General features: G+C 44.9%; 1 protein-coding gene across 5 annotated transcripts in view; it reads left to right on the forward strand.

The window, feature by feature from the left end:
* The window catches only part of SPEN (spen family transcriptional repressor), an 89066-nt gene that overhangs the window by 49722 nt on the left and 14334 nt on the right, over positions 1-25010 (forward strand). For 3 of the 5 annotated variants that reach the window (XM_044282480.1, XM_044282482.1, XM_044282484.1), the window contains 10 exons: positions 2072-2232; positions 4876-5076; positions 5240-5391; positions 6702-6827; positions 8556-8669; positions 9292-9405; positions 10402-10502; positions 10856-18647; positions 19082-19450; positions 20128-20322. In XM_044282480.1, coding sequence (XP_044138415.1) covers positions 2072-2232; positions 4876-5076; positions 5240-5391; positions 6702-6827; positions 8556-8669; positions 9292-9405; positions 10402-10502; positions 10856-18647; positions 19082-19450; positions 20128-20322 — 9325 coding nt within the window. Of the gene's footprint in view, positions 1-47; positions 108-2071; positions 2233-4875; positions 5077-5239; positions 5392-6701; positions 6828-8555; positions 8670-9291; positions 9406-10401; positions 10503-10855; positions 18648-19081; positions 19451-20127; positions 20323-25010 lie in introns of those variants that run through there. The other 2 variants (XM_044282483.1, XM_044282481.1) reach the window with 2 other exon arrangements.

Raw genomic sequence — 25010 nt, forward strand, 5'->3', positions numbered from 1 at the left:
AGGAGGAGGAGCTCTTTCATTTGCATAGTGTCCCTCCTACTAATACCTCTAAGCTATACCCATGGTCTGTGTCCCCCAATGGAAAAGACGAGAAAAAGATTTTACAGGTGAGTTTCACAAAAATCTCCTTATCCATGTCCACAAAACGGATGAGAATAGGGCGTGTTCTATCTCTTTTGCTGAGCTTTATGCTGTCCGCATCTTTTGCGACCCCCTTTAAAATGAATGGTTTCCCATCCGATCCACCAGAAATTCGGATGTGGACCAAACTTTTTAGCTCTTTAGAGGGGCTCATGCACACCACCGTATGTTTGGTTTGCATCCGATCTGCATTTGAACATGCCTAGAAACGTTGACCATTTCAATTGGATGGGTATGTTTACAGACATTACGTGATTATCCGAGTGGGCCATCAGTCCATGCCGAGAAAATCCCAGCATGTTCTGTATGTGCCTCTCCTGGGAGAGCAAAGGGGTCTGGCAAATGATTCAGTTAAAAGGATCCCTTTACACACATTAGGTTGTCGGCCGAGCCTGCGGCTTCTTATGACAATACACTAATGTGTGTGGGGGCCTTAAAGGGGTTGTGTCACTTCAGCAAAACGCATTTATCATGTAGATAAAGTTAATACAAGGCGCTTACTAATGTATTGGGATTTTCCATATTGCCTCCTTTGCTGGCTAGATTAATTTTTCAATCACATTATACACTGCTCGTTTCCATGGTGATGACCACCCTGCAGTCCAGCAGCAGTGGCCGTGCACACTATAGGAAAAAGAGCCAGCCTATGTGTGCTCTTATGGTCCCGTCCACCAGAGAGGCCTGAGCTTTTTCCTATAGTGTGCCAACACGACCACCTCATTGTGTCAGGAGTCAGATTCCCCTGATCTGATATTGATGTTCTATCCTGAGGCCGCTTTATATCATCAGATGTGTGTGCGTGATCTTTCACCCAGAAGCACTGCCAGTGCCTCGTCATTGCTTCAGCAATGTCTGTCTACACAGAGCTGCTGTTCTCAACATGGCTGCTGATGGAGAAAGACGTGAACGGACTCATCCGTCAGCCCCCTCAAACTGCACATGCGCTAATTTCACGTGTCATTGGTTTTCAATAGAGAAGGTTGATGGATGAGTCTGGTCGAAGGTTGCTCCATTAGTGGCCATGTTTAGAATGGGATCGCTGTACAGTCGGTGCAGAAGGCGTTAGTGACTAGGGGGACAGCAAATCTGAATGTAAGAGATTGGCACTGAACTGGTAGTATGTGTTTTTTTTTTTTTTTTTTTTTTTTTTTTTTTTGTAAATTGCATACAGTTTAGTTTTAAAAAAAAAAATATATAAATATATATATATATATTTTTTTTTAAGTGGTCAACAGCTTTAACTGTTTTATGTATGTACGTTGCAAAATGTTTTCTCCCTATATTATTTTTCTCTTTTTTGTAATGTTTGCGTTCTGCAAAGTGAATATCACTAATAGGCAGTGAGTCATTTTGACTTTCCTACCCGGTGATGTGGATGTAGGGCTCCCCCTTGTGGCTCAAGAGCTCTGCCCTTTTATTTGAACGATTCATTGGTTTGATTTTTCTCATAAAGGGGGGGTTCTGATCTGTAACACTATACCTGTCATTAAGTAGTTCAGATGTGGCTGGTGCTCAGATACTGGTGTAAAAGGAGGAAGAAACCAGACAACACTCAGGACATGCCTGAAATAAAAAATTGGCCATTACTTACCTAGCTGGTCCCGCTATGCCACTGCGGTTCATCTGGCAAGGCTCTGTTGGCCCGGCTGCAGCAGTGATGTTATATCAACGACATGTCAGTGCTGCAGCCAATCACTGCCCTCAAACAGTGCATCTCATTTATTTTATTTTTTATTAATTTAAGGCATGCCTTGAGTATATGGTTTCTTCCTGAAACAAAATGGCTGATCATAAATATTACATTTTCACACAATTTTTTTTAAGCAGCTGATGAATAGCATTACCTGATATATTATATAAGTAAAATGGCTGGACACCGGTCTGTGTTTTGAGACGTCTGACAGTACCGTATTTGAATTTTTTTTTACAGCAGTGATTCCAGCAGCACCTCGAGTGATGAGTCTCCAGCGAGGTCTGTGCAGTCCGCAGCAGTCCCTGCACCTCCTTCCCAGACACTCTTATCTCTGGATAAAGATGAACCTCGCAAAAGTTTTGGGATCAAAGTTCAGAATCTCCCTGTGCGCTCAACAGGTAGTGTATGCGTTGGCTGTTGTTAAAGTCCATCTGTCAGCAGATTTGTACCTATGACACTGGCTGACCTGTTACATGTGCGCTTGGCAGCTAAAGACACCAGTGTTGGTCCCATGTTTAAAAGTACCTGCATTGCTGGAAAAAAAGTTTTAATATATGCAAATGAGCCTCTAGGAGCAATGAGGCGTATTTGCATGTATTAAAACTTCATTTTTCTCAGCAGCATGGGACCAACACAGATGTCTTCAGCTGCCAAATGTGCATGTAACAGGTCAGCCAGTGTCATAGGTACAGATCTGCTGACAGATGGTCTTTAAGTGCAAATAAAATATAATGTTGAAGACTTCTATGTCCACCATTGATAGTGAGAATTCCGCACGGGTGCAATGCGTGAGGTGAACGCATTGCACCCGCACTGATCCCGGACCCATTCACTTCAATGGGGCTGTTTAGGTGAGCGGTGATTTTCACGCATCTCTTGTGCGTTGCGTGAAAATCGCAGCATGTTCTATATTCTGTGTTTTTTCACGCAACGCAGGCCCTATAGAAATGAATGGGCATGCGTGAAAATCTCAAGCAAGTGCGGATGCGGTGCAATTTTCACGCATGGTTTCTAGGAGATGATAGAGATGAGCAACCCCATTAAAGTTTAATCACTGTATTTTCCTTTATAAAATGGTTATAAGGGAAAATAATAGCATTCTTAATACAGAACGCTTAGTAAAATGTGGCTTGAGAGTTTTTTAAAAAAAAAGAAATAAAAAAAAATTAACTCACCTCATCCTCTTGTTCGTGCAGCCGGCTAAAGGACCTTTGACATAATTGCGCTCACCATGTGGTGACGTCAGAAGGAACTTCTATCTTCATTCAGCAGGACCTGCGCTGACGTCACCGCGCTCACCACGTGATGAGCGCAATTCTGTATTAAGAATGCTATTATTTTCCCTTATAACCATGTTATAAAGGAAAATAATAAAATCTACAGAACACCTAATCCAAACTCGAGCTTCAGTGAAGAATTTCGGGTCTAGGTACCACATTACGTTTTTTGTCACGCGTGTGCAAAATGCATTGCACCCGCATGATAAAACCTGAACAACGCAATCACAGTCATAACTGACTGAAATTGCGTGCGCACGGGTTTCCCACAATGCACACGCGACGCTTTCGGAGCAAATCCGGGTCGCCCGTGTGAAAGGGGCCTAAGGCTACTGGCAGGGTTCAGCAAAAACGCTTATGTCAGACTAATGCAACCATCTGCATCCGTTATGAACGGATCCGGTTGTATTCTCTCTCTAAAATAGCCAACACGGATCCGTCATGAACTCCATTGAAAGTCAATAGGGGGGACAGATCCGTTTTATATTGCGTCTGAGAAAACTGATCCGTCCCCATTGACTTACATTGTGTGTCATAATGGATCTGTCTTGCTCTGCACCACACCGCGGACAGAAACGTTGAAAAACGTTGCTTGCAGCTTTATTCTGTCCGCGATGGGCACGCAATCAAACGGAACGGAATGCATTTTAAAGGGAATCTGTCACCTATTTTGACCATATAAAACCGTTAACATAGCAATGTGCAATAAAGTACCTTCATTCCTGCATGGGTCTTTTCTTTTATTCAACTTTTCATGTAGATGAAAAAGCGATTTTTCTGATATGCTAATTAAGCCTCAAGGTGCCCAGAGGGGCGTTATTACTCTGCTCTAGTGCCCAGTAACGCCCCCTGCAGTGCCCAGCCCGCCTTTCTTCCAAGCCCAGCACGCCTCCGAAGAAATACATTTTCTCCCACATCCTTGCTGAACGGTGCCCCTCCCCCTCCCCACTACGTCATGTAATTTATTTACCCCCGTCATCCTTGCGTCCTCCTTTCTTGGCCTCCGAAATCCTGCGCAGCCGCAGTATCGCTGACTGCCTGCGCCTGTCCGATCCTACGGCTCCTGAGGGCAACAGCCTCAATAGTCACTGGGCATGCGCCGGGCCCAGTGACGTAATCAGATCGCTGTTGCCCTCAGGACCCGGAGTATCGTACAGGCGCAGGCAGTCAGCGATACTGCGGCTGCGTGGGATTTCGGAGGTCAAGAAAGGAGAACGCAAGGATGGTGGGGTGAATAAATTAAATGACGTAGTGGAGGGGACAGCGCTGTTCGGCAAGTATGTGGGAGGACATTTATTTCTTAGGAGGCATGCTGGGCTTGGAAGAAAGGCGGGCTGGGCACTGCAGGGGGGCGTTACTGGGCACTAGAGCAGAGTAATAATGCCCCTCTGGGCACCTTGAGACTTCATTTGCATATCAGAAAAATCGCTTTTTCATCTAAATGAAAAGTTGAATAAAAGAAAGAAGACCCATGCAGGAATGAAGGTACTTTATTGCACATTGCTATGTTAACGGTTTTATACGGTCAAAATAGGTGACAGATTCCCTTTAAAGCATTCCATTTTGTTCAGTTCAGTTTTGTCCCCATTGACAGTGAATAGGGACAAAACGGAAGTGTTTTCCCCCCACTATTGAGATCCTATGACTGATCTCAATAGAGGAAAGCACAAGTGTGAAAGTAGCATAAGATGAATCCTAATGCAAACGTTTCCTTCTGCACAAGCGATTTATGAAACTGCATGAAAATGTATCTTTCATCTCCAGATACAAGCCTTAAAGACGGACTTTTTCATGAGTTCAAGAAGTACGGGAAAGTCACATCAGTGCAGATACATGGTGTATCCGAGGAACGATACGGTCTGGTCTTCTTTAGGCAACAAGAAGATCAGGAGAAAGCACTTAATGCCTCAAAAGGAAAACTTTTCTTTGGAATGCAGATAGAAGTGACAGCATGGGTAGGACCAGGTACGTTATCGCATCTGTGTCCATGGAAGCCAACCAAATGCGAATATCCATCCTATATCTATGAATGAGCACTGTGTACTGTGTGTAATATATGCTGTACTTAGTGACCCCCACCATATTATAGTGATATAAAAACTTCAAGCATGTCCTCTATTTCCTCCAGAAACAGAAAGTGAAAATGAATTCCGGCCTCTGGATGAGCGAATAGATGAATTTCACCCGAAGGCCACTAGGACTCTCTTCATTGGCAACTTGGAGAAAACCACCACCCCCCTGGATCTGCACACTGTTTTTCAGAGATTTGGGGAGATTGTGGTATGTTTACTTTAGCTGCTTCAGAGACGTATTTTATTTTTGTAGCTGCTTTGTTCTGTTGTGAGCTGTAGCTGTAAGGCTGCCCATACACATTAGATGTATGTAGACAGAACACACTGCTTTCCTCCTTTTCCTAGTGATCACATATGCTTGCTTGGCCAAGCAGGTATGTGTATGATAGGATCAGGAGTGCTTATGTTATGGCCGAAGCAAGAATTTGCTTAACAATTAGTTCTAATGTTTAATAGGTTTTGATCAGTTGAAATTCCTTAACTCCTTAGGGCAGCTTGCAGTGGGTCCAGCCTACAGAGCTGCTGTATACTTACGGCCCCTCTTCCTCACAATCGCAGAGTTCTTGCTTCATGGGGTGTCCAGTTCTGGTGATGGCTAAAAGCCTCTGGTCCAGGTGTATTGTTGGGAGCTGATTGATTTAGATCCCGATAACAGCACCCAGACCAGAAGCTGTTAATTACTGTTAGATGTTACCCAGTACATGCTGCAGGAACGCTGCAACTCTCGTTTGTTTTAGTTTTTTTGCATTGGTCATAAAAGTTAACTCTTGGAATGTGATGACATAAATACAATTTTTATTCATTTTTAATGTTTTTATTATCTAAAAGTAGTAGCGCAACAAAATAATCTAAATATTTGTTATTGCTGTATTTGTAATGACCCATGCAGTCCCAAAGGCCAAAATATGTCAATTCCTTAAGGGGTTAAAGGAGCTCTGTAGTGATAGTATATTGATGATCTATCCTTAGGACATTTCATTAATATCAGATCAGTGGGGTCTGACTCCCAGTACCCCCGCCAATCAGTGCTGCTACTTCTTCAAAATTTCCCTCACATTGTTGTCTTTGCAGCACAGTGTAATTACAACTAATCGTCCCATTCAAGTAAATGGGACAAGCAGTTATAATTACGTTGCACTGCTGAGACGATGAGCAGGTAATTGAAAGCAGCACTTGCAGGAGCACCGCCAGGGTGCTGGGAGTCAGAGCCCTGCTCATCTGATGTTGATGATCTATACTGAGGAGCACTGCACAACCTCTTTAAAGCAACATTGATTAATTTTAATTTGTATTATAATTGTGCCATGCACTGAACAATATGAGCAGAGTATGGTAATACTCTAGAAAGCACATGTTCTGTTAAAAATATGATTTTCGAGCTTGGCATGTGTTTGTAATTGCTCTGTCTCTAGTTCTTTTTATGTGTCATTCTCTTTTGTTTGGCCTATCTCGCTAGGTTTGCATTCACACCACTTCTGCCCTATTGATCTTTCTGTATTCATCTCCTCTTCTGTCCAGGATATTGACGTTAAGAAGGTGAATGGCGTCCCTCAGTATGCGTTTCTGCAGTACTGTGATATTACAAGCGTCTGTAAAGCCATTAAGAAGATGGACGGAGAGTATCTGGGAAACAACCGGTTGAAGGTATATAGTTGTAGAGCGAATCAGCTTTTATTCCCCACGCTAAACACCAGTGCAGGCCCCACCACAAGTGTAATCAAACTAACTGCAGTATGGGATGAAATATCTTGCATTGTTGGGTTAGTGCCACAATATTTGCTGATTATGAAAAACGAATCCAGGATTTTTTTTTTATCTTCTTGGTTTGTAAATCGGGTTAAAGGTAGTGCAGGAAATTCTCTTGCCGGGTGCTTTATTATTAGCTCTGTTTCTGTCCCCTGTTATATAATCTGACCCATGCTCTGACTGTTCGAATCCTGAAGAATTTGCTGTGTGGACCAGACGTCAGTTTCTGCATGCATGCCTTTGAGATTCACATTGAGACTCTTAAAGGGGTATTCCCATCTCAGACAATGGTGGCATATCTCTCTCCCTCTGGGACCCGTACCTATATCATAAACGCAGCCAAAAACAAAGCCGACAAAGTGGGGGCTTTGTTCCTAATAGCACTGCACTCTGCATTTTTTGGAACCACTATAGAAATGAATTCAATGAGCGCACACCGCACTTGCGCAGCCACCATTTTTATTCACTCCTGTGGGGCTGACCGAAATAGCTGAGCCAGCGATATGTTCTCATTGTCTGAAATGGGATAAGCCTTTTAATTCTGCAATAAAGAGTACAATTAAAGGAATTATCTGTCCTAGTTTTTACCTGGTGTACTTTACAAATGTAGATAAAGATGAGAAAATTTCCCACAGTGCTTTTTTAAAAGAGGTTCTTCAGGCTTTTAATATTGATGACCTATCCTCAGATCGGCGGGGTCCGGCATTTGGCACCCCTGCGGATCAGCTGTATAAAGAGACGGCGCTCACAGTGTGCACATGCCGTCTCTTTTCCTCTTTGCTGCTGCTTTGCCATAGACATAGCAGCAAATCAGGAAGGGAGACATGTGCACACTGTTTTGCTCCATCACTATTCTTAATGACGAAACTTCAATCATATGATAGAAGTACTTGTAAATAAGTTTTACAAACCTGTTATAGAACAGCATTCTCCATGTGTATTATATAGAAAGAGCTTTAGCACCCATGCTGAATAATAATGAAAACCTATCAATCTGATAACCCCCCTACCCCAAATATACAAAAGAAAAGTGTATATGCATCTAAAGGGGTTTTCCAGTATTTTGATATTAAGGGGGTTGTCTGAGTTATGAAAAAAACTGTGCCCAGCATTTGTTTCCTCACTGCCTGCAGCTACTCAGTAAAGCCTTCAGCCCAGAGTCTGTGCAGCTGAAGGGGTTAAGAATCCAGGGGTGTGTGGCCAGCACAGGGAGTCTGTGTACAGACTCATATCTGATCTCAGGCTTCTGCACCAAACATTATCAGAGCAGGGAGAGAAGCTGACATCACAGGTCATGTGACCCTCAGTGAAATCTGAGAAAGCAGCAACTGGAGATAAAATAAGTGAATTGTAAAGTCCTTACATTTGCCTAGTTAGAAACATACAAAGAACAAAAAAATAACTCGGACAACCCCTTTAATGGCCTAGTCTCAGGGTGGGTCAGTATCAGATCAGTAGAGGTCCAAACTGTACAGCTCCAGTACATTGTGTAATGGACACAGCTGGTTACTTTTTAGCACTGCTCCCGTTCAAATGAGGACATGCCATCAATATCAAAATTCTGGAAATTGTCTAAATGTAAGTCGGTTAGTGATCTCACATTTTGGCAATTTTTTTCGTTCACAGCTTGGCTTTGGGAAAAGTATGCCAACTAACTGCGTGTGGATAGATGGTCTGTCCTCTAGTGTCACAGAACAGTATTTAACTCGCCATTTTAGCCGTTATGGGCCAGTGGTTAAGGTATGTTAACCATCACATATTATGAGTTACTTGTTAATCTTTCATCTTCTTAAATTCTTTCCTGTCCTTTCATCCTTTATATTACAATTACATATATTGTCAGACGCAATGACCTTTTAATCGGAGATGATAAATTCTAAGTTGTGAGCTGGTCTGACTATATTTGTAATAGTCATGTTATAGTACACGTATATGAGCAAACCCTGCACCATCTGTATTGCCAATAATGTGTGAGCTTCCGCTTTTTCCCCTGACAGCAGTATGTGGAGAGGACGCAGTATACATTGTACATCCATATATTCATTGCTAAGTGAGGCCGCGCTCATTCATACCTCTCTACAAGCCCACAGCTGTCTTACCAGTAACAAAAAATGCTAAAGATTTTATATGGAATACGTTGCATTTCTTAGAGTAAATGCTAAGCCTTTAGAACTGAAGATAAAAGCAAATTAGAATTCATCATCAAGGCAATAATGGAATCCATTTTGGTACATGGGATACAAGACTGTCATTAAGTCAGAATCCTCACTGAAACAAGACAAGATGAACGCTGCTCTTTTACCAAGTCCCCAGTGGACGTGGCTCTTATGTTTCCTTGTTTTTTTTTTTTCTTTCCCGACAGGTGGTGTATGATCGCTTTAAAGGCATGGCCCTGATTCTCTACAATGAGATTGAATTTGCCCAAACAGCTGTAAAAGAGACCAAGGGGAGGAAGATTGGTGGGAATATCCTTAAGGTGTGCAGAGACCACCTTAATAAGTTCATAAAAATTTAAATCCTGAAATGAGTAGGATTTTCTAGCAAGTTCTACTTATGTTAAATCCTTTGCAAGGGATCCATAATACACTGGAAAGCTACTAAATAAGTCCAGCTTTCCCAGAGCCTGTAGGCTGACGTGAAGCATTTAGTAGCGGAGCGCCTGCCTTGTGTCTCTGAGCATCCTGTTGTTTTTATTTCTTTAAACCTCTCTTGTTACTGGTAAGCAGTTAGATCTCTACACTAAGGTAACCCTGATCATTTTGGGGGAGATGATTCAGTGTCTGAATTGCATCTCGTTTTTCTTTTACATTTCTTTGTATGGTCAGTGAAATTTTCTGAATCTTTTTACTGATTCTGTAGCAGTCCCCATACAATGTATAGGCTTACACACACTGCCTTTATACATTCTCCCAGTGTCTAGAACCCCTGCCTATACCATCCCATTTCCACTTTCCCTGTAGTTCTATCCTTCCTCTTGTTATGTCTTCTTGTGGCGATCTCTTGTTACGGTAGTATCTTCCTCATCACCCGAGCAAGAGCATTTTTCACGTTGACCTCAGGTGTTTTTGAGAGTCAAAGAACAGATTGTAATTTGAGGTTTAGGTTTATTTGAAGGATGCCTCTAAGCCCAATGTTTTTTAAACTGAAAGGGGCTGGCCCATATCAGACATTGATGGCATATCTCTAGGATATGGGTCCCGCCTCTATCAGACATTGATGGTGTATCCCAGTCCATAAGTGTCTGAGATGAGACAACCCCTTTAACTGAAGACTTTTGCAATAGCCAATACTAAACGGGGACCTAATTTTGCATGATCCAGAGCCTACATTTTATTGCTGCATTAAGCATACTTATAGCACTGTGTAGGCCCTTTAAGCCATTTTTGTAGTACAGAAGTAGGACACGCCATACAAAAAAAGAAGAAAAAAAAGACTGTTCTTGTAAATTGATGGAAATATGTATTTCTTTTAGGTGGATTTTGCAAACCAAGAAAGCCAGTTGGCCTTCTATGGTTCCATGGAGTCTTCAGGACAGGACATTCGGGATATCTATGAAATAATATCAGAAAGAAGGTGAGTTTATGCATTGTGCTTCTGTATTTCACAGATTCCTGTTAACAAATACATTTTGTTGGGGCAGCATAAAAACAAAACAGCCAAAATATAAGCAATGAAGCAAGCTTAGTTTTGTTGTAAACGTAACTGTCGTAAAGAAATATTGGAAAATAAATGTATTTTTATCATATTTGCTGTGCATAGGTTTTTGTGGTATGAGCATGAATTAATTGGTAGAAGTATGATGCATATGTAGAAATAGCTATGATTGTAGCAGTTGTAATAGGGACAGTTGTATTATACACACACAGATATTTCAGGCACGATATGTACATCTCAGCTAACTTGCTGTTTGCTTTTCTCCTTTGCAGAGGTGATGAGACTCGAAGGGGGTCTTTCCATGAATTTACTTCCACCACCGAACGGACTTATTATGATGGTGTCCGGACTGTTGGGGCTTACCCCGAGGAAACACGAAGAGAATACCCTGCTCGAAGCAGAGAATTGTACCCAGACTTTGAGTCGTATCAAGGGGATTATTACGAGCAACGATACTATGATGAGTCAAGAGAATATAGAGACTATAGGGATCCATATGAACAGGACATCCGGGAATATAGTTACAGAAGGGAAAGGGAGCGGGAACGAGAACGCTTCGAGACAGATCGAGATGCGAGTGAGCGGAGGCAGGTAGAACGTAGCCAAAGTCCAACCCATTCAAGAAGACCTCAGAGTCCTGCTGCATCCCCGTCACAATCTGAAAGAATTGCTAGCGACCCAGAACGTAGAATTTACAGTCGCTCATCTGACCGCAGTGGAAGTTGTAGTTCTGTGTCCCCTTCACGGTTTGACAAACTCGACAAAGCTAGGACTGATCGTTACATAAAAGGTGAAAAAATAGAAAAGGAGCGCACTTTTGATTCAGATCGTTCTGATAAAGAGAAGCGGCTACTGCGTAAGGAAAAGTCTGAAAAGGGTGAAAAGGACAAATCAGAAAGATCTAAACGAAAGTCCAAAAATCATTCAACAAGTTCCCTATCCTCTGAAACAGATCAAGATAATGAAAAGGAGCCGAGCTTAGAGAAACAGAAAAGCAGCACCAAACAGCTGGCCAAAGAGAAAAATGACAAGGACTGTGCATCTAAAAACCGCTTGGACCTTATGCCTTGTGTTGTTCTTACAAGAGTGAATGAAAAGGAAGGGAAAGTCTTTGATACTCCTGGAGTAGATAAGGCTTCAAAAAACAAGGTAGATGGTGAGTCTGTAAAGTCCCCTTCATCAGATCAGAAAATTCAGATGGTCAGACTTGAGCAACCCAAGTTTGAGCAACTTAAAGCAGAATCTGCAAGAACTAAGGTGCCAAAAGACAAGTTACTATCCAGCCACATTGAAGTCGTGGACAAAGAGGGAAAACAGAAACTAAAAAAGCACTTAAAGTCAGAGCAGCCTGTAGAGGGTGCCACGACTGCTGACTTAGACAAGTTAGAAGCTCGTAAACGGCGCTTTGCTGATGCAAATTTAAAATGTGAACGGCAAAAACTTGATGTTCGAAGGAATAACCAAGATGATGAGGATATCCGTTTAGGTTTAAGGAAACCACCAGAGCCTGTATCTTCAAGAGACTTCACCGTAGCAAGAGAGGGTGATTTTGAAAGGAAAGCTTCTAGGAAAGAACTTTTAAAAAGTCGAAAAAACAAATCTGAAAGACTTTTTGCCATCAACAGCCCCAAAGATGGCCAAGATTTGTTGCCTGTCAGGATCTCTGGACGTCCTAATTCAGATCTACAGTTTCACTTAGGGGAATCGGTAGATGAACAATTTGAATCTCCAGATCAAGCTTCTAAAAAGATGACCTTCCTGAAGAACATTCAGAGGCATGCACTCTTGTCAGATGATATGGATAAAGACTCCTCCAAGGATGACCGAAAAAATTACAGCCTTCTTTCAAGAGAAACAGTAGGCATGGAGAGATCAGAAACGGATGAAAAACTTGCAATCGACATTGACCACACTCAGAGCTACAGGAAACAGATGGAGCAAAACCGCAAGTTGAAGCAGCAGATGGAACTGGAGATCTTGAAGTCTGAAAAATTCAGGAGTCCTAGCAAAGAAGCAGAGGAGTATGAAAGACGTAGCCTTGTGCATGAAGTTGGTAAGCCTCCACAAGATGTTACTGATGACTCCCCTCCAACTAAAAAAAAAAAGAACGATCATTTGGATTATGAAATCACCAAGCCAGAAAGACACTATAGAAGTTCTCGCCAGATAAGTGATGAATCTGAGAGATTGGCTGGTTCTCCAGGTATGCGACCTTTCGGATTTAATGAGGAGGAATTTACCGTTGGCTCACCTAGGTTACTACCAATTAAAGAATACAAAGAGTCGCCCCATGTAGATGAAAAGAGCACGTTTCCTAATGTGGCCTTTAAAGATGAACATTTTAAATTACTATCTGAACCTGTCAAGAAGGAAAACATAACTGATCTTTCCAAAGGTAAATTAATTGCTATGAGCCCAGAAGAAGAATATGGCAAATGGGATAACCAGATCAAACAAGAAAGCAACAGGGTGGATATTAGCTTTCCTTGCAACATTATAAAAAGAGAAGCCATTAGAAAGCGTCCCAGAGACCTAGAACCTGGGGAAGTTCCATCAGACTCTGATGAAGATAGTGATCCAAAACCAGTTTCCCCCAAAGTTTCTTCTCTGCTAGAAGGTTCAAGGTTTTCTTTTTTATTACGAGATGGAGAAGATAAGTTAAGAGACAAGGAAGATCGGTTGTCTGGCTCATTGGAAAGAAATAAGTTTTATTCCTTTGCATTAGATAAAACAATCACCCCTGATACAAAAGCCTTGTTAGAGAGGGCAAAATCGCTCTCTTCTTCTCGTGAAGAAAATTGGTCTTTTTTAGACTGGGATTCCAGGTTTGCTAATTTTCGCAGTAATAAAGACAAAGAAAAGGTTGACTCTGCTCCAAGACCTATTCCATCCTGGTATATGAAAAAGAAGAAAATCAAAACTGACTCTGATGGTAAATCCGATGATAAGAAAGAGGACCACAAAGAAGAAGAGCAAGAAAAGCAAGAACTGTTTGCCTCTCGGTTCCTTCACAGTTCAATCTTTGAACAAGACTCAAAAAGACTCCAACATCTGGAAAGGAAAGAGGAAGATACAGATATAGGTGTTTTTCGTCCCTACGGCCGACAGCTTTCTTCCGACGGGATCAGTTATGGTTCAGATCTTGTGCAAGAACCAGTTGTCCTCTTTCATAGTCGATTCGTTGAGCTCACAAAAATGCAACAGAAAGAGAAAGAAAAAGAGCAAAAGCCAAAAGAGGTAGAAAAAGTTGAAGAGCGAGAGATTCGGCCTAAAACTCCTGAGTCAATGCCAGAGTGCAAAGAGCGAGAGATTAAATCACCAGTGTCGGTCGTGCCAACACCAGCAACACTTCCTCAACCAGAGCCTGTAGTACCAGTCCAAGAAAAAGTCTCTGCTGACAAAATACCACCGCATTCTGTTGAGACAGTAGAAGATAAACCAGCTGAACCTAGTGAACCAGCTGTTGAGGAACCTAGACCTCCCAGTGTGGTTGCCCCTATTCCTGCATTGGCCCCTCCACCACTCCCTCCACCACTCCCAGTAGAAGCTACTCAAGTTGTTGTAGAAACGGAGACACAGCCTACTACCCCGCATATAACTGAAGAGATAACAACAACAACAACAAGTACAGAGCAGCCTCCCTATTTGGATACAAAACCACCGACACCAGGAGCATCGTTTTCTGAGGTCAACGCTGAGCCTGTCACTGAACTGAAAAGTGATTCACCTACTGTTTCTCCTTCCAAGCCTGAAATAAAGGTAGAAGAACCCGTTGAGACCTTTGAAGAAGAAACTCCTGTTTTTGCAAGTGGTGACACAGATGTATGCCAAAAATCAGAAACTGTGCCAGAGGAAGTTGAACCTGTTATAGCTGAAAATGACATGGAAGTAGAACCTCTTAATGCAGTGAAAAGCAAAAAGGCACCTAAAGGCAAAAGGTCAAATGTTTCAGACAAACCAGCTACTAGAAAGAGCGTGAGGATTGACCGCGAGAAGCGTAACAGGTCATCATCCCCACGTGGAGAACCCCAGAAACATCTTGAAATAAAAAATGAACATGAAAGAGGTTCCAGGAGCTCTGCAAAATCTCCAAGTGCTGTTCCAGATCATGACATCTCAGAGCCAGCTTTGCCCCGAACACGAAGAAATGTTAGATCTGTTTATGCCACCACAGGCGATAATGATGGAGTGTCTTCAGTTAAAGAAACTACAGAGACATCACGATCTACAAGAAAAAGACCTGAAAAAGATGTTGCGGAGACCCCGGTTACTGCTCCTCCCACTCCGAGAAGAGGGCGGCCACCAAAGGTCCGCAAGAAAGATGTATCTCCTATCAAAGCAGAGGCATTAAAACCAGAGAACGAGGAAACTGAAATTAAAGAACCAATTGAAAATGCAAAACCAGTAGAGGGATGGCGGTCTCCACGATCTCAAAAACTGTCTCAAAGCCATTCCCCTCTGTCCAGTAGCCAAATGGGTAAAAAGAATAAAAGTGACCCAGCACCACAGGCTCAGGAGAGTTTGGCAGAAACCAATGAAGACTGTAATGAAATGGCTGAGCCGCAGGCTGAAGAGGCCTGCAAGACAAAATTGGACAAAGAAGAAACTTGTGATGTTAATCTCCAGTTAAAAGATGTGGAGCCAGAGAAATGTCCTGCAGAGAAATCTGCTACTGAACCCCTGGACAAGAAATTATCTCTGGAGAAAGCTACAAAACCTAAAGTTGGAAGACCCAAAAATCCCAAAAATATTCCTCATTTAAAAAAGGTTGAAATTCGTCTTAATGCTGTTGATGTGAAGGATGCTTTGCGGCCACATGAGGATACAGAGTCACTGATTGTTTCTCCTGTCAAAATAAAAAGTCCTCAAAAAGAAGATACCGTTTCTCCATCTATAACAAATCTACCTGCCACAGAGTTCCCTGAAGCTTCTGACAAAGACACAGGGAAAGAATGTAATATTTCATCTGAAGCTGTGCGGCTGGCACGTCAGATGGAACTGGAGCAAGCCGTGGAAAACATTGAGAAGATCACTGAAACTACTGCCGTTCCACCTTATAAAGACCCCCAAAGTGGGGAAGTATCTGAGACTCGAACAGAAGAGGATGGGGATAAACCTGCGCACCAGGCCAGTGAAACAGAATTGGCAGCAGCTATTGGGTCCATTATATGTGACATTTCTACTGACACTGAAAGTTTCCCTCCTGCTCCTACATATCCAGCAGAAAGGGAATCTGAAATTTCTTCAGAATCGGCGACTGCTGCTGCTGCTGCCGCCGCCGCTGCTGCTACTGCTGCTTCTCAGCCAGATGATTTGCAGCCTGAGACAGACCAAGCAGTAAATCTCATCATACAGACTGATACTACCACCAGCTCTAGCAGTGCAGCTCGTGCACCTGCTGTACCTGAGCAAACCGAATCGATTGACCGCAAAGAACCTGACGTTGGCTTCAATGAGTCTACAAAATCTGCCAAAGAAAGCGAATCTTTACGGGAGTTACCTGCAAAACAAAAGGGTCGTAATAAGGGACACAAGAAAAGGCGAAGAGCCGGCAAGAGCCGTGATACCATAGAGAGCAACGTGTTTGTGCGTGAGAATATTCAAGGCAAATCTCCTGCAAAAGATGAAAAGATCTCTTCGGATGAAGGTCTAAAGGAACAGCCTGGTGAAGAGTCTACATCAAATCCTGACAATCAAGCTATGGATACAAGCCTGAATTCCTCTTCTGACACAATTTCCAAAGAAGGAGATGAAGGATTTAAAGATGAAGAAATGTCTGCCGCTACAAATTTAAGTGATTCGCCCCAACCTCTGTACATTGATGATGTTAGTCAGGGAAGCTTCAAACTGCGTTCGAGTACTGAAAGTGCCCCAGTTACCCCGCCCAGTGTAACTACTACTTCGGTTCTGTCCGCTACCCCAGGGAAAACTGGAGCTCCTGTCACTGCATCCCCTCTTGCTCATTCAGCTCCAGCAATTATGTCTGACTGGATTGTTAGGCATGAAGAGAATTCTTCCATTTCTACTACACCTCCTGCGATGCCCCCAGATACAAAGGCCTCTGATGTGGATACAAGCTCAAGCACCTTAAGGAAGATATTAATGGAACCAAAATATGTATCCTCGGCTAGCAACACCCCTAGTATTGTTACAGCATCCATCTCTGAGCCTGTCCCTGCGTCACATGTAGAAGAACCCACTCATCCGCAAGTAGAAGCTATTAAACCAGTATCTGAGGAGAAATCAGCTGTTCCTCTTACCAACACAGTTGTCCCACCAGCAGCTGAAGCCCCATCTTTTCAAGAGAAAGGGACTCTAGTGGCCCATAAGGCCACCTCTGTTATCAGTAGAATGCCCCCCAGCTTTGATCCTGATGATTTGCCAAGGATAACATTGGCAAAACATGCACAGCTTCAGCCCACTCCACCTTGCATCCCATCTCAGAAGATTAAGGTGAGACAAAACGCTAATGACAGTCGTGCCTGCATAAAACCAACAATGACTGTAATAGAGGAGCGACCCACTGAAACTGGCTCAAGCCCTGGACTGAGAGTGAACACATCACAGGGAGTAATGCTATTAAGTTACTCTGGCCAGAAAACAGAGGGGCCTCAGCGAATAAGTGCAAAAATCAGCCAGATCCCTCCTGCGAGTGCTGTTGATATAGAGATTCAACAGTCTGTGTCCAAATCCCAAATCAAACAGGAACCGCTTGCTCCATCTCAGATGTTGCCGAAAGGACCTCAGACTCCCTCGGGTTACCAACAGTACAATGCATCACCTGTCATTTCAAGCATAAAACAAGAGCGAACGTCATTGGAGAAATCTGAATCGAGCCACATTAGTGCCCCAAATTCGTCCTCGCAATCCGGAGCAGTGAAAGTGCTTACCCAGAATGCTGCTCCAGTTTTAATGCACAGCCAAATGTTACCTGGTCAGATGGTCCCATCTAGTAAAAAGATGACAGAGGTCATAGAGTCTAAAGTGCTTCAGACTACAAATATGAGCCCCCACCATTCTTCGTTATCAAGCAAGATTCCATCAGAGTCAAACCACGTGACTTCTAGATCCAGCACGCCCACAGACAGGGCTCTCCCACATCTAAATATTAAACAGGAGCCTCATTCACCTTGTACAGCTGGCCATTCACCATCTCCATTTGCCAGGTCTTGTCACTCCAGTGTTACAGCTTCTCCTGCCTTAACTAACAATGCCTCAGTTATGCTGGGTGCAGGAATGCCAGTGCCTCCATACATCCCGAGCATGCACCCAGAACAGACAGTCATCATGCCACCTCACAGCGTAACGCAGCCTGTGTCTCTAGGACACTTGTCTCAAGGTGATGTCAGAATCAATACACCGCCTCTGCCATCGATGCAGTATGGTATGCGGCCAGAAGCCCTTCATTCTCCTAGAGCAGCTATGCAGCCTCAGATGGACGTCAGACCTCAAAGATCGAGTACTCCACAGCCAGCGAATATTCGAGAAGTGGTACTCCCTACATTGTCTTCCCAGCACGCTCCAGATGAGGACTTGCATTACCACCATCCTGTGGGCCGAGGTTCATCTCATGTTCAGTCTGAAGTCCTGGTGATGCAGCATGAATACCGCATGCCTACACCAGGGATGCGCTTGGATCCTTATAGCGTTCCACAGGATGTCATTTTGCCTCGTGATGTCCGCATGATGATGCACTCTCACATCTCTGCTGTTGGCGATCATCATCAAGAGACCAGGCGATCCCGAACCCCTGAGGGTCCTGTGAAGACTCCACCTGCTAGTAAAACACCACAGCCTGTGAAGGAATTGGCCAAACAACCTGATGTCAAACTATCTCATTCCCAACATAATGATGCCAGAATGCTGAGTGGCCTGAGCTTATCACAGCCGGTCGTAGTGTCACACGGTGTGCCTCTCATCCATCCTTCTGGGAGCTCATTTCATGACTATCGACCAGTGTACACGGACATCCGCAACTATCATCCTGCTGCTCAGCTCTCCCATCCTCAGTACTCTGGTGCATCGGCCATGGGCTTACAGTCCCGGAGCATGACCCCATCTCAGGTAAGAAATAATATAGGAAATGGCACATTGTCCTAAACTGTTCCCATACCTGTACATAGTTGAAACCAAACATTTAGTAAAATGATGCCGGGGATTTATTCCAGACCTCTGGGATAGGCTCCATTCACATGTCCGCAATTCTGTTCCGCATTTTGTGGAACTGAATTGCAGACCCATTTATTTCTATGGGGCCACACTATGTGCTGACCGTATCCGGAAATGCTGATCCGCACTTCTGGGTCCGCAATTCTGTTCCCGAAAAAAATAGAACATGTCCTATTCTTGTCCGCAATTGTGGACAAGATTAGGCATTTTCTATTATAGTGCCGGCGTTCTGCAAAACACATACAGATGGACCCATAGTGTTGTATTTTTTTGTATATTACCTACAGCTTTCTTCTGCTCGTTCTAACGTTTGCATGTTTTTCTTCTAGGGAGGTCCTGACAATGAACATTCACATTCAAATGCTCCTGTTCGCAGTAAAACGCCACAAATTGGCCAAGACCCTAAGGTAGCACAGTCATCAGTAAGTGATGCTCATCATGCTGCCCTCAGCAGGCATACCGGTCAGATGGAGTCTCACATTCAGCACCTTCAAAGAGCACCTGTGGATACATCTCAGACCTCCTATCCCTCTCCTGTTACAATCAGTTTAAAACCAGAATTGCCCTCCCCTCACCAGTCCCAGAAACAGGCCGCGTTCATGTCCTCCACAGCCAGCACTCTCCAAAGGTCGGATGTCCAGTCTCTTCCTAAACAAGAACCCCAGCAAAGATCGGTGGATATGGTGCAACTGCTAACGGTGAGTATGTTTACTGCTGGCCAACTTGGGAGATACAGTAACGGCCCCTTTAAACGGGCCAATTTTGCAGGCGATTGTCTGGAAGGAAGAGTTACATTCCAACAATTGCCTGCTCGCCAGTGTAGGAGACTGCTGCATTTACATGCAGCGATCTCCTCCACAGTATGGGGAGAAGCAGTCGCTAATGCCATCACTCATCCCCATACTGACACATTCTTTGCCGGCAGTAGATGATTTTTACACCGCACACTCTGCTGCCGACAAACAACAATTTTTGTGACCCCATGAATGCAATTACCCGATTAACGAGCTTTTAGCTTATTCATTGGGCAATCGGCAGGTGTCCCTGCGAAGTCTCGCGAGACTTCGGGTAATAACTTCATAAATGAATTTGTACTGTAAAAAACATTTTCCGATCTCTGGTTCGGTTCCAAGGTACCACTCTAGATAGGTCATCAATATGAAAATCCCAGAAAACCAACTTGCCTCGATTAAAAATGACTGTTACATTTTCAGTCATGCACTCAGCTCAGTGTGAAAGAACCATGCAAGAGTCTGTAGCATGCAATATATGAAAATATTATATTGAGAGATACAATCTGATAATGTCATGCATTACTAAAAGATAACCTATACCTCATGTTCTGGCTGCTTAACTCGTGTTTGATTCCTTTTAGAAATACCCAATTGTATGGCAGGGTCTCCTTGCGCTGAAGAATGACACGGCCGCGGTACAGCTGCACTTTGTTTCTGGGAATAATGTGTTGGCGCACAGGTCTCTACCAGCCCCAGAGGGAGGACCCCCACTAAGGATTGCTCAGCGCATGCGACTCGAGGCCACTCAGCTGGAAGGGGTAGCTCGACGAATGATGGTGAGGGTTCTTATAAGTGTATTTAATAGGCCTGGTGCTAGACTTGGCACACTGGTTCTACTGTGTTTAAGGTACTTTTGACATGTTTATGAAGAATCTGCCCATGTGATGCCATGTGGAAATGCTGTGTAAAAGTTGTTTTATTCAGTACTTTTACTTATATTTCATACTGCTGGGAAAAAAAATGGTGGTCTGTGGCGGAATCCTCTAAAGATCACACTGTAAGAGTATGTCTACATGTGACTGAAACGCTAAGGATTTGCTCTTGTTTATTTTTATGCGTCAAATCCACAGCGTTCTACAGTAACAGCAAAGTGGATGATAGGTTAAATGGTTTCTACCACCACATTTTGACCTAATTAGCTGTCGGACACTAATGATCTGCTAGTGTCTGCTGTACCTAACCATGCTATTGTAATCCCCTTTTCTGCAGCGGTTACCCTAAGAAACGAACTTTTATTGCTATGCAAATGAGCCTCTAGGTGCTATGGGGCGTCTTTTCAGCACCTAGAGGCTCCGTGTACTCGCCAGGTCTGCCGCCCAGCTCATCCCTCCAGCCCGCCCATCTATAGATTGACAGCTTCCATCGCGGCTGGATCGCCGCCATCTCCACTGCGCCTGCGCTGATGCCGTCAGAGTGCTCCCAGGAACAGACGACGCCCGGCCTCAAGCAGTGGAAATGCGCAGGCACATACAGACGCACACGGCGCAGGCGCGAGAATTCGGCCGCGATGGAGGCTGTCAATCTAGAGATGGGCGGGCTGGAGGGACGAGCTGGGCGGCAGACATGGTGAGTAGACGGAGCCGCTAGGTGCTGAAAAGACTCCCCCATAGCACCTAGAGGCTCATTTGCATAGCAATAAAAGTTCATTTTTTAGGGTAACCGCTGCACAGAAAGGGAGTACAATAGCATGGTTAGGTACAGCAGACACTAGCAGATCGCTGGCAGCTAATTAGGTCAAAATGTGGTGGTAGAAACCCTTTAAGAAATCTAGGGGGGGGGGGGGGGGCATGATTAACCTGTACAAATACATAAACGGACCAAACTAAAAATATTGTGAGAAGCTATTGTGTGTTAAACCCCCTCAAAAAACAAGGGGCCACTCCCTACGCCTGGAGAAGAAAAGATTGTCATAAGAGGTGACGAGCATTCTTTACATTAAGGGCTGTGAATCTCTGGAATAGCTGCAAGAGCTGGTCAATATAGCAGGATAACGGAACTTGATGGACTTTTGTATTTTTCCAATGTTTAATGTTGCATTTATTAACTCAGCACCAGTATTCTAGCAGTGTAATTTGTTACACTGTAACTCTGTTCCACCCATAGATTCTGAACCTTGTCATTATGGGAACCTGGTTTTGTGACCTCAAGCTTGCTCTAATGGAACTCAGTCCCTCCCCTGTGAACTACAGAATGACATCACTACTAATTAAATCCTTCCTACATGTTCCTCTGTATGTCCCTGTATTTTGTTAAATATATAATATCTCCCCTATCTAAAAGACCAAAAGTGCAGATATATAGTAGATAAGTGTATACAGTGATGAGCTCAAGTTATATAAACCTCCTGACTCATACTGCTTGTACTATCTGGGTGTGCTGACTCTCCAGTGTAGTTCTATGAGATGTAGCTTCACACTGGTCTCCCTCTCTCCTGCATGTAATGGCTGACAGGGCAGATGGGCTCAATCTGCATCCCACAGGAAAACACAAAGTCCTTGCAGTGTGAGGAGACAGTAGGTCTGTGTCACTGGTCTGTTACTTGCTGCCTTTATGTAGGGCAGTGTAGTGTAGTGAGACTTTGCTCTCTGTGTCTTTGCAAATCCAGGCATGATGGGAAATGTAGGATTCATTAGGAAAACGATATCTGAGGGGAAGAAGGAATCAAGATGGCTGACAACAAATTTCACATCAAACAAAACCGGTGTACACAGGGTATACACAAGAGCCTCTATCTTATTCGTTAAAAATGGCCTATGCTGCACTATATAGGTAAAGTAGAAACAATCCTAGAGTGCTTCTTTAACACCTTAACGACCCAGGACGAGAATGTTCGTACTAAAGGGCAGGTACTCGTTCTGCGGTCCTACTGTTCCCCCTTGTGCGGTGCTGCGATCAGCAGCACAGATTCAGCTGTTACTGACAGCTGGATCCCTGCTGCATCCACCAGCATCGGCGCGAACGCCGATGCCAGTGGATTAACCCGTCATATGCCGCGGTCAGCGAGGACCGCAGCATATGATAGGTTTGCGCACCCTTCCCTTAGCCATCGGGTCCCCACGCTGCGGTGGCGGGGACCCAATGGTTGCCATGGCAGCCCCAAGCCATTCCAAGGCCTTGGGGCCCGCATGTACAGAGGCCCAAAAAAAAATTAAGTTTCAATTTTTAAAAAAATAGCCCCTTTCCTATAAAAAGAGACATATAAAATTGTAAAAAAAAAAAAAAAAAGACAGACATATTGGGTATCACTGCACCGTAACAACCTGCCCTATAAAAATATCACTTGATCCACCCCTTCTGGTCAACACCGTAATAAAATAAAAATAAAAACTGTGCTAAAAAAAGCATTTCTCGTGCTTTTTTCCATTGGGGGACACAGACCATGGGTATAGCTTAGAGGTATTAGTAGGAGGGACACTATGCAAATGAAAGAGCTCCTCCTCCTCGGGCTATACCCCCAGACTCCACCAGGAGGAACTCAGTCTTTGCTTAGTGTCTGGTGAAGGAGGTTGACACTCTCTGATTCTACTCCTTTTTGTTATTTTTATTCTAGATGGGGACACAGGTCGGCATGGCGCCTTCCTGGTCCCCCGTGGAGTGCCCGCCGCCGTCTTTGGGACGTTGCCTGGCTGCCTCCATTTCCCCCCAAGAAGATAAGTGGATCCGGGCTCGACCTGTTAGCTCCGGCATCCCACCAGCTGCTGGGACGCCTGCTGCCTACCCTCCTCCAGAGCACTGTTCTCCTGGATTGGAGTCAGAAGTCTGAAGAGGCGCATCCCTGCTGGTCTGGACATCGAGGGAGCATGCTGAGCAGATAAGTGTTGCACAATCCCTCCCCCTCCCTCTGTGTCTATTTGTCTGTGGCTGCCTGGGTGAGCTTGAAGAAGGATCCTGATGGGGCACTTTCTTCATTTTGGCACTGGAGTACTGGCATCTCTTCCCCCTTAAACTGTGGGCTTCAGCGCTTCTCTCGTCGGGCCTTGGCTGCTGCGCTCCCTCAGCGCCCGCCGGCAGGCCGCTCCTCCACGTGGTGCGCTTATTTTCGCGCATATTTTCGCGCTCGCGCATATTTTCGCGCGCGCGCTTATTTTTCGTGCTTTTTTCGCGCCATAATGACGCGTTAGGGGAGGCGGAGCCTCGGCATGCCGCTCTGACTCTCCTTACACCGGAGACTCTGTTTGCTCACGGCCGTGCAGCTCCTCATCACTCTACTCCGTTTTGTGCCAGGCAAGCTGGTAGCTCAGTGGTACTGCTGCTGTTGCCCCATGTCCAGGCTTTCTGAGTTCAAAGCCCCTTTCAGCCTTCAAAAATTGTTTATATTATTCTAGATGGGGACACAGGTCGGCATGGCGCCTTCCTGGTCCCCCGTGGAATGCCCGCTGCCGTCCTTGGACGCTGCCTGGCTGCCTCCATTGCCCCCCAAAGAAGACAAGTGGATCCGGGCTCGACCTGCAGCTCCGGTATCCCACCAGCTACTGGGTCTCCTGCTGCCACCCTCCACCAGAACACTGCACTCCTGGACAAGGAGTCAGAAGCCTGATGAGGTGCATCCCTGCTGGTCCTGGAGTCGAGGGAGAAGTTCTGCAGGAGCAGATAAGTATTACCTGCATCCCTGCCTTACCCCCCTCCTCCACCCCTCCTCCACGTCCCTGGGGGCCTGCGGTCCCCGCTTGGGCATCTGCCATGTCCAGCGCGGCCGCTAAATTGGTCTTAGTCACCAAGGCAACCATGTCCTTTAATCCTGTGGCGCTAACGACTCCATCTCTCTCAGTGGTCCCCACAGTGGGTGACTGACTACGAAGAGGCAGCGTGAGCGGCAGCATCCCACCTCGGATGTCTCTGTCTCTCCACCCCCCTCACCTCGCCGGTGGCGCTTGCGGACTGCTCTTCCCCCTCCCTAGGGAGAGTACTCCGAAGGAGAATTATCCGGCTCGGACGAGCCACGTCCTTTTTGGACTATAGGGCATTTTCAAATCCTGTGACGCCAACCACCTCTCTAAGTGGTTTTCCACAGAAGACGCCCGAATACTAACAGGGAGCGTGGGCAGCAGCATCCCTCCTCGGATGGCTCTGGCTCTCCCCCCCCCCCTCGTCTAGAGGCGCGTTCGGGCGACTCTCCCCTCCCTTAGGGAGCGCAAGTCTGAAGGAGAATTTCCGGCTCTGATTAGGTCATGGAGCGGGACCCCTCGCCTAAGCTCTCCACCAGGGTGGCTGACTTAGTGGTGACTGTCCGAGACACCTTTATTCTCCAAGGGGATTCTCCTCCTTCCACTGGTCAGGAGTTCCCCCTTTTTCCGTCCAGGCAGTCGGAGACTACCATGTTCCCGGTCCATGAGGGATTTTTCCGCGGTCATGTCCAGGGCCTGGGGTGGTCTTAATAAGGTTCTCGACCACCCAGCGCATGAATATACTTTCCTTTCCCTGCTGACGGCGAGGAGAGGTGTCTCCTCCCCCTAAGGTGGATCCT

Source organism: Bufo gargarizans, chromosome 2 (assembly GCF_014858855.1).
Source record: "Bufo gargarizans isolate SCDJY-AF-19 chromosome 2, ASM1485885v1, whole genome shotgun sequence".
Lineage (NCBI taxonomy): Eukaryota > Metazoa > Chordata > Amphibia > Anura > Bufonidae > Bufo > Bufo gargarizans.